The sequence below is a fragment of the Prenolepis imparis genome, unplaced genomic scaffold (assembly GCF_030444845.1).
Source record: "Prenolepis imparis isolate NDT839.2.m4 unplaced genomic scaffold, iyPreImpa1.0 SCAF_303, whole genome shotgun sequence".
NCBI lineage: Eukaryota > Metazoa > Arthropoda > Insecta > Hymenoptera > Formicidae > Prenolepis > Prenolepis imparis.
The window spans coordinates 24,553-34,694 of NW_028141461.1; the positions used below are offsets into that span (position 1 = coordinate 24,553).

At 58.0% G+C, this 10,142-nt stretch overlaps 1 protein-coding gene across 1 annotated transcript; it reads left to right on the forward strand.

Moving 5' to 3' along the window:
• The first annotated feature begins 769 nt into the window (after positions 1-769).
• Positions 770-9,920, forward strand: LOC145948251 (uncharacterized). The gene is made up of 2 exons (XM_083057988.1): positions 770-3,497; positions 6,640-9,920. The coding sequence occupies exons 1-2, from the start codon at positions 770-772 to the stop codon at positions 9,918-9,920; spliced, it is 6,009 nt and encodes a 2,002-aa protein (XP_082914114.1).
• Positions 9,921-10,142: the final 222 nt, after the last annotated feature.

The following is a 10,142-nucleotide window of genomic DNA, read 5'->3' on the forward strand; positions in this document are numbered from 1 at the left end:
ATAAAAGCGATAGCCACAGCAGGTGGCTGCGAAGAAGAGGAAATCCACCTGGGGGAAATAAGAAAAACCCCAGGTGGAATGGGGATCGTCTGGGTCCGCTGCCCACTAACAGCAGCAAACCGCATAGTGGGTATGACCAATTTAAGGATAGGATGGGCACTTGTGCGCGCCGAAATACTGGACACCAGACCCCTCCAGTGCTACAAATGCCTGGAGGGGGGGCACGTGCGCGCGCGGTGCCCTAATAAAGAAGACCGTAGCGGTAAATGTTACCGATGCGGAATTGAGGGCCACGCAGCCAGGAACTGTGTGGCTGAAGTCAGCTGCCCGGTATGCGCAGACAAGGGACTTCCCGCCAAGCATAGGGCGGGAAGTAAATCGTGCATACCGGTGCAAAAGGGCAGAAGGGGAGTCCCACTTAATAAAGTAGTGAATCCCCCCTCCCCCAGGAAGGTCCTTACCCCCCCGGCGCGAGAGGTGGTGGGGCCTCAAACACAAAAAGAGGCTCCCCCCCTAATCGACCTAAATACTACGGTGGAGGCCCCGAAAGAACAAAGGCCTCCACGCATAAGGGGGGCTAAGAGGGAGGAGGAGAAACTCCCGGAAGGAGGCGCTAAGAAAACGCGCCTCCAACTAAATTTAATGGATGCAGATCCCACCGCTATGGAGGTGGGACCTGTGGTTGTAGTCGCAACTGAAGATGGCTTGTAAGGTGTTACAAGCCAATGTGAACCATTCAGGGCCAGCCCAGGATCTCTTCGTCCAGAATATGGCGGAGAGAGACTGCGGCCTGGGGGTCGTAGCCGAGCCGCACCGTGTACCAGAGAATAACTGGGTAAGTAGTACGGACGGCTTGGCTGCGATCACCCACAGAGGCGCGTCAAACTCCCCCCCGATGGAGCTTTTAAAATCGGGGGAGGGCACTGTCACGGTGAGATGGGGGTCCATCATTGTAGTTGGCGTGTATCTCCCGCCGAGTCTCAGTAGAAGAGACTTTTGCGGGAGATTGCACGCCATTGAGAGACAGCTGACGGAATACCACCCCGCCCCAGTGATCGTCGCGGGGGACTTCAATGCCAAATCAGACGCTTGGGGTTCCCCGCGCGGTGACTGGCGGGGTGGTCAAGTATTGGATTGGGCGGCGCGAAGTGGCCTCCTCTCCTGTAACAGAGGAAGGAAGGCCACATGTGTAAGGAGGCAGGGGGAGTCAATCGTAGACTTAACATGGATCACTCCCTCTGCCTCAAGGTTGGTGAGCGGGTGGGAGGTGCTGACGGAGGTAGAAACCATTTCTGACCACAGATACGTGGAGTTCTCCGTCGGTGCCTTCCCCCGCGAAGTAATAGAGCGCCGCCGAAACAGAGAGGCTGTCTCTCGAAGATGGGCCCTCAGGAAACTTGATCAGGACGCGTTTCTGGCCGCGGTCGAGGCGGCCCTGATGGTTCGAGGAAGGGATAATAGGGGGGACCTAGAGGAAGAAAGGGCTTGGCTGCTTAAAACGGTAAGCGATGCCTGTGATGCAGCCATGCCCAGGATAAAACGGAGGTCCCCCCGAAAAACTTACTGGTGGTCGGAGGAAATCGCTGAAGCAAGGCGAATCTCCGACCACGCCAGAAGGAAAGTCTGCAGGCGGAAGAAGTTCGAGCGGTTAGACCCCGAAGGATACCAGGACGCGTGGGACGCTTATAAAGGAAAGCGTGATGACCTACGCGTCCTGATAAGGAAGGCAAAGGCGAGAGCCTGGGATGAGTTGCTCTCCTCCCTGGATGACGACCCGTGGGGGCGCCCTTATCGCATAGTTTTGAAAAAACTAAAAAGTGGAGGCGCCCCAATCACGGAGTCTATGGACCCCCAATTCATCGGCCAAGTCGTGGACACCCTGTTCCCGCTGGAGGAGGGACATGCTAACCCGATTCCGGCGTTGGACTGGGTGTGGGACGAGGAGGCCATGGGGGTCACGGAGGGAGAGCTCCGGGATGCCATCAGAAAAATCAAAAACGGGAAAGCGCCCGGACCTGATGGCATCCACGGAAAAGTCTGGGCTCTCGCCCATCGGGGTCTTGCGGGGCCCATGCGGAGGATATACAACGAATGTTTCCGCATGGGCTCATTCCCACGAGAATGGAAGGAGGCAAACATCGTCCTCCTTCCAAAAGAGGGCAAGCCGAGGGATCAACCCTCGGCCTATAGGCCAATCTGCCTAATAGACGAGGCGGGTAAGATTCTTGAAAGAATCATAGTGGACCGCCTCGTCTACCACTTGTCCCGGGAGGGTCCTAATCTCAGCCAGGAGCAATACGGCTTCCGGGTCGGACGATCTACTATCGACGCGATACTTAAGGTTCGTTCGATCGCGGAGGCCGTAACGGAGGAAGGCGGGGTGTTGTTGGCGGTATCCTTAGATATATCAAACGCCTTCAACACCCTGCCATGGCACCGGATCGGGGCGGCCCTGGACTATCACCGGGTCCCCCCGTATCTGGTGTCAATCCTGGCGGACTACTTCCGGGACAGGCAATTGGCCTATACGGATAGAAATGCCGAGGAACAAAAGCGTCGAATGGCATGCGGGGTTCCGCAGGGGTCAGTACTGGGACCCCTACTGTGGAATCTCGCATACGACGCTGTTCTTCGGCAAGCCCTCCCCTCTGGCTGTCACACGGTGTGTTATGCAGATGATACGTTGGTGATGGCCAGAGGGAACTCGTGGGAAGAAGCAACCGCTCGAGCGAATCTCGCCGTTTGCCGCGTTGTGCGCTTTATAAGACAGATGGGGCTCAAAGTGGCGCCCCAAAAAACAGAAGCCATCTTCTTACATGATGGCTCTCATGGGGCGCCACCGAGAGCCCACATCCAAGTGGAGGACACCTCGATAGAGGTGGGGGCCTGCCTTAAATATTTGGGCCTCCACCTCGATGGAAAGTGGACCTTTCGAGAACACTTCCGCCGTATATCCCCTAAGGTAGAGAGGGCAGCAATGGCTCTTCAACGCCTGCTGCCCAATCTTGGGGGACCTGGCGGAAGTGTTCGAAGACTGTATGCTGGGACTATTCACGCCATGCTCCTGTACGGAGCCCCGGTATGGACGGAACGTCTGGAGGCCACCCGCGGCCCAAGAAATGCCTTAAGGCAAGTGCAGAGGCGGGTGGCCAACAGAATTTGCCGGGGCTACCGGACAGTGAGCTGGGCAGCTGTGGGGGTGCTCTCCGGAGTACCCCCTTTGGAGATGCTCGCCCGCATGTACGCGGACGTGTACACGCGTACACGCCAATATCAGCGGGCGGGCATCACAATGACGGAAAGTCTCCGGCATGCAGTGAGGGTCCACTCCCGACGGGCGTTGATCAGCAGATGGAAAGACAGCCTCGCAGATCAGAGGCTGCCAGGTCAGCGCACCGTCGGGGCCATAAGGCCCTGTCTAGAAAGCTGGCTAGACAGGGTCAAAGGAGGGGTGTCCTTCCATATGACGCAGGTGCTCACCGGACATGGTTGTTTCGGTGAGTACCTGCAAAGGATAGGGAAAGAGCGCACAACGCGGTGTCATCACTGCGGCCACGAGTGCGATACCGCCCAGCACACACTTGCAGACTGTGTTGCCTGGGCGGGTGAAAGAACGGAACTCGTGGCCGCTGTAGGGAGGGATCTGTCATTGCCCTCAATAGTGAGGGCAATGACAGATAATCAAGAAGTTTGGAAGGTGTTCTCCTCCTTCTGCAGCAAAGTTATGGTGCAGAAGGAGGAGGCTGAAAGAGAGAGAGAAAGGGAGGGAGGAGAGAGAGAGAGTGAAACGGAGGAAGGGGACGTGCCCCCTCTTTCCCCGGCATCGGCGGCCTTGGCCGTTTGTGGTGTCGGGGATCGGGGGGGGCGCGCCCCCGGCGCAAGTAGAGGAGAAAACAGCGAGGAGGAGGAAGGGGACGTGCCCCCTCTTTCCCCGGCATCGGCGGCCTCGGCCGTTTGTGGTGTCGGGGATCGGGGGGGGCCCGCCCCCAGCGTAAGAAGGAGTAGCGAAGAGGTGGAGGACGTGCCCCCTCCCGCCCCGCCGTCGGTGGGCTTGCCCACTTGTGGCGGCGGGGATCGGGGGGGGTACGTCCTCAGAAAAAGGAGGAAGAAGGGAGACGAAAGTGCGGAGGACAGGGGGGGGCCCTCTCTTTCCCCGCCATCGGGGGGCTTGCTCACCTGTGGTGGCGGGGATCGGGGGGGGCCCGCCTCATACATACCCGCGTCGAAACACGACGCGGGATGAGGTCTCCGGGGGGGGGCTGGGGACGTCTAAGTCCCGGGGCTCCTCCCCGAAGACCTCTCGAGAATTGGGGGCGCGGGCGCGTCGGCCTCGCTTAGGCGGGGCCGGTGCGGTCGCGCCCCCAAACGGGCAACCCCCTCGGTTGTGGCCGGGTCCTGACTCCCAAGGGAGCGGAGGTGGCCGCTGCCGGGGGGGCCGAGGGGAGGGGTCTTTCGCCTGCGGGGTCGCGCTTTGCTCGGCCTCGCGGGGTGCGACCTTTCCCCTCACGGACGTAGATGCGGCGGGAGGGCCCTCTCACCGGGAGCCGCAAGGCACCGGTGGGAGGGCGTCAACGCCGTAGAGGGTCCCCTTCCCCTTCAGGGAGGGGCTTCCCTGGTGAGGGCCTCCGGGGTGTTTTGCCGAATCCCCATTCCCTTTGGGAGGGGGAAGGAGCACCACTCTGGAGGCGGGGGGTGACGGCTCGAGCGGGACACTCGAGCCGTGACCCCGCCCCCCATCTTTTTTGGGAGGGCGCGGCGTGGGGTTGATACCGCCCTGCGCCGCAACCGCGAGAACCCGCACTTGCGGGGGGAGAGTGTCGCCTTCAGTGGCACTCTCCTCGGGAGGTCTTAAGGCGGGGGGGCGGCGAGACGGCATGGGAAACCAGCATCCTCGCCGTCCCCCGTAAAACGCCCGCGAAGGTATCCGTAGTGGTTTTAGTGAGGTAGGCCTTGCGCCCCCTGACCGATTCATTCGTGGATCGGCCAAGGGGAGCAAGGAGTCCCACATAACCACCCGTCCTCTTCCCGGAGGCGGGGGTATCCATGAGGATTTCCACTACGCAACAAAAAAAAAAAAAAAAAAAAGGTTAGGTTAGGTTAGGTTAGGTTAGGTTAGGTTAGGTTAGGTTAGGTTAGGTTAGGTTAGGTTAGGTTAGGTTAGGTTAGGTTAGGTTAGGTTAGGTTAGGTTAGGTTAGGTTAGGTTAGGTTAGGTTAGGTTAGGTTAGGTTAGGTTAGGTTAGGTTAGGTTAGGTTAGGTTAGGTTAGGTTAGGTTAGGTTAGGTTAGGTTAGGTTAGGTTAGGTTAGGTTAGGTTAGGTTAGGTTAGGTTAGGTTAGGTTAGGTTCCCTCTCGTGGGATGCGGCCTTGCCGTGGCGAGAGGGCTCACCCCTTGCAAGAGGATAGTCTTGCAAGGGGTGCTAACAGCATCCCGTACCCGAGTAACGTCGGGTACATTAACTCCCCGAGTCTGGGGAGTTTTCCCCAGTCCCGGGGAGCCCTCCCTTTTGGGAGGAGGGGGCCCACTTCCTCTATAGAGCCTCGGCTCGTATGTGGTAAGGGATGGCGACCCGGAATACAAACGCCCGGTGGCATGGCACCGTTAGGAGAGGGCATTGCACGGCGCTTCGGCGCTTGCCCTCCCGCCATGCATTTTGCGGCCCGGGCCGCGGGGTTCTTGCTCTGGTGTCTCGGGGGGGTATTTTTCGGGGGTTTTTCTCCCGGGGGTATTTTCCCCGGGGTCTCGGGGTGGGGATTTTTGCGGCCGGGGCCGCGGGGGAGGGGACCAGCTGTGATCACCCGAGGGGCATCGCCCGGAGGGTTTAACCCGAGGGGCATCGCCCGGAGGGGATCACAGCGGTCAGTCGTCGGGGCCGCTCGGACATATTCCGAGGCGGGGCCCGGCGACAAGACGTACCCCAGGGTGCTGGTTGGGAGTCTCCAGGCTGGGTAGCCTGGGTCTCCGTCCCAGCGTCCCTGGGGGGTAGCCGCGCCCGGGCCACTCGGACGTATTCCGAGCTCGGGCCGGGCGCGGCGTGGAGGTCACGCGTGGTTACCCGAGGGGCTCTGCCCGGAGGGGTTACCCAAGGGGCATAGCCCGGAGGGTGCCACGCGGACCTGCCGCCGAGGCCGCTCGGACTTATTCCGAGGCAGGGCTCGGCGGCGAGAGCAGGTACTCCTGGCCGGTCGGGACCGTTTCCCCTTCCGAACCGGCCGGTCAGGAGAGGCGTAGTCCCTTCCGCTGGACGTGATTCCCGGCGGGGGGACGTGCTGGTCGCCACGGCGTGTAGGGCAGGGCCGGGGAGCGGCGACCCTGTCCAAAGCGTCCGTGGGGCCCCCCGGGTGGCGCCACCCGCTGCGGTGCCCGCATTGTCGGAGGTGCGGGACCCCTGAAAGCCCGTGTGGGCGTCAAATCTCACACGGGTGTGTAAGGGGCTCGGAGTCTGGCCGGGGTGTGGTATCCCCCCGGCCAAGACATATGTCCCCTCCCCGGGGGAACTTGGGGCCCGGCCTTGGGGTGTGGCCGGTCATGTTTCGGGGCACCCCTTGGCCGGTGGGGGTATACCCTGAGGGACGGAGCCGCAGCGGGACAGCGGGATCAACCAAAAATGAGTAGTGACAATCAAACAAAAAATAATACAGATGGAGCGAGATTGCGGAAAGAACTGGAGGAGGCGTTCAACAAAGGAGACGCCTGCACTTCTCAAGAAGAGAAGTATTTTTGGCACGGGGACTTATTAAGGCCGGTCACAGTAAATCTGGTAGACCTGGCTAAGTGTGACTCGACCAGCAGCCTTTCCTCGACTCTTTCTAAGACGTCGAGTAAGAGCAAAGCCAAGGACGGTTCTGCGCAAAAGCGCCAAAAGAAAATAATGGAGCGTGAAAAGGCGAGAAGCAACACACTCGCGCAAAAGAGAAAAATGGCGGAATCCGTAACCTGCACGGACACAGAAGTAGATACAGACAATCTACTAAGCGAAGGGGAAGGGGAAGGCAATATTTCAAGACCTGCAACAACAACCATTCTCAATGAGAAAGACTTCCCCGCACTCCGTACCAGGTCACATATGTCGGTACAGGAACAGAAGGGAAAAGGAGAAGCCGGAAAGGGACAGGCTCCATCACCGGTGCCTGCAATCGGACAGGAACAGGCTCTAATACCAGTGCCTGTACCCGGGCAGGAACAGGCTCTGACACCAGTGCCTGCACTCGGACAGGAACGGGCTCTAACACCAGTGCCTGCACTCGGACAGGGACAAGCTCTAACGCCAGTGCCTGCACCTGGACAGGCTCTGCCATCGATACCGGGCCAGCCACCAAGCACTGGAGAACAGGAAACACGGAAGGCTGAGAAAGCTAGGAGGAAAAAAGAAGAACAGGAAGCACGCACGGAACAAGTAATACTGGACCCCTTGAAAGAGCCAAATCCAGGTAAATCGTACTACGACTTCCTTGAGAGGATAAGGGACAAGGGAGATGAATATAACGAGGCACCAATCCCTGACCTAGCAGCAATCGCCTCAGAGAAGGCGATGGCAATATATAAAGTGGCCGTGCTGTCAAAACAATTGAAAGGCCCATTGGTGAGACAGGCCAAGGAAGCAGCCGCAGATATGTGCGCGGCTGCATCAGTACTGGCTATAAGGGCGCAAAACCCGACAGAAACCTCAGCTGAAAAGCAAATAAGGGATCTGCAAAACCAAATACACCAGTTGAGGCTAGAGAAGCAGCAACTGGAGCGAAGAGTGGAACGGGAATGCAGAAACAAATCTCGTAAAAAGCTCCATTCGGAAACATCAGATGACGAAAGGGAAGGACCGCTTAGCGCAGATAGCGCCAGGATAAGAACTAGGGTCAGAAAACGGATTGACAGAGCCCCACTTCCACCCAGAAGTGGGGGGGTCCTGTCAACCCATGGAGATGGGATAATCAGGGAAACCTCGCTTCCACCTGAGGGTGGGGAAGCCTCCCTGATCGAGGACTATGAAATGCGGGGGGTCTCACCTCCACCACAAGGCGGGGGAATCCCGGGCATCTCAGGAATAGGAAGAATGAGGGGTCAGGACAGACACATAGAGATGATGGACGTTGTTAACAACGAGGAGGAACATTCATCCTTCTACCGCAGCGAGGACACCACCCAATCGGGTTGGAGAAGGGACAATCCCCCTTCTAACACAAAGGGGACAATGTATATAAAACAAGGACACGTTGAATACATTGTCCCACAAAATAAGAAGGAAGAGGAGGAGGCCAAGGAAAGGGAGAAATTTATGGCCATGGTGGCGATGATTGAAGGCATTGTTGTGAGGGAGCTGGACAAACGACTGGGCTGTCCCATAAAAACATATGGGGAAACCCTGAAAAACAAAAAGGAGGGTAAGCAGGAAAACAGGGAACAGCAACAACAACAGCCCAAATCAATAAAAAGAACAAAACCGGTAACAGCCGGACAAAGAAATCCGGCACAAGAGGAGAAACCTGCCGCTGCCAAACCAACGGTCAAGAGCATAGAGGTTGTCAAAAAGGCGGTCAGAGTTGTACCTGCTACAACTCTTAACCCACCTTCGCGGCCAGCAGCAGAAAGGGTCTCCAAGCCTAAAGTCAAGGGAACGGGAAAGGGAAATAAAACAGCCCCACCCCCACAGAAGCAGCCAGGTGCGAAATCTACGCCCCTGGCCACAGGGAAAAAAGAAGGGGCACTACAAACACCCCAGGCCCCAAAGCCTCCGAATACGGGCGCCCCTTCCTGGAGCGAGGTGGTCTCCAGGAGGGTAAGAAGAACCAAAACAGCAGCAGCGGCTACGAATGAGGTTGTTGCAGCTGCAAAGGTGAAGGGGGGCAAAGCAATTACAGCTGCCAAACCCTCCCAACCTGGCCAAGAGGCCAAATCGAAAAGGAGGAGAGAGCCAAGAACGGCAGCGATAACGCTGACGTGTCCTCCCGGAACTTATGAGAAAACTCTCCGGGAGGCCCGGCAGAAGATGGAGGCCAAAGGCCTAAATATGGAAGGTGCCAAGATTAGACGAGGAGTCACGGGCTCATATATCTTTGAGATTCCGGGGGCGGGCAGCCATGAAAAAGCAGATAAGTTCGCCCTCGGAATGAGGGAAGCCTTAAGAGGCACGGCGGGCGCAAGGGTGCAGCGCCCAACTAAAATGGCTGAGATAAGACTTCGGGGGCTCGATGAGTCCATCAGAGCCTCCGAAGTGATAAAAGCGATAGCCACAGCAGGTGGCTGCGAAGAAGAGGAAATCCATCTGGGGGAAATAAGAAAAACCCCAGGTGGAATGGGGATCGTTTGGGTCCGCTGCCCACTAACAGCAGCAAACCGCATAGTGGGTATGACCAATCTAAAGATAGGATGGGCACTTGTGCGCGCCGAAATACTAGACACCAGACCCCTCCAGTGCTACAAATGCCTGGAGGGGGGGCACGTGCGCGCGCGGTGCCCTAACAAAGAAGACCGTAGCGGTAAATGTTACCGCTGCGGAATTGAGGGCCACGCAGCCAGAAACTGTGTGGCTGAAGTCAGCTGCCCGGTATGCGCAGACAAGGGACTTCCCGCCAAGCATAGGGCGGGAAGTAAATCGTGCATACCGGTGCAAAAGGGCAGAAGGGGGGTCCCACTTAATAAAGTGGTGAATCCCCCCTTCCCCAGGAAGGTCCCTACCCCTGCGCGAGAGGTGGTGGAGCCTCAAATACAAAAAGAGGCTCCCCCCCTAATCGACCTAAATATTACGGTGGAGGCCCCGAAAGAACAAAGGCCTCCACGCATAAGGGGGGCTAAGAGGGAGGAGGAGGAGAAACTCCCGGAAGGAGGCGCTAAGAAAACGCGCCTCCAACTAAATTTAATGGATGCAGATCCCACCGCTATGGAGGTGGGACCCGTGGATGTAATCACAACTGAAGATGGCTTGTAAGGTGCTACAAGCCAATGTGAACCATTCAGGGCCAGCCCAGGATCTCTTCTTCCAGAATATGGCGGAGAGAGACTGCGGCCTGGGGGTCGTAGCCGAGCCGCACCATATACCAGAGAATAACTGGGTAGGTAGTACGGACGGCTTGGCTGCGATCACCCACAGAGGCGCGTCAAACTCCCCCCCGATGGAGCTCTTAAAATCGGGGGAGGGCACTGTCACGGT

Coding starts and splice junctions, on each gene's coding strand:
- LOC145948251 (XM_083057988.1), top strand. CDS start 770: ATGGCGGAGAGAGACTGCGGCCTGGGGGTCGTAGCCGAGCCGCACCGT. Junction 3,498..6,639: donor CACCGGACATGGTTGTTTCG/GTGAGTACCTGC, acceptor AAAATAATACAG/ATGGAGCGAGATTGCGGAAA.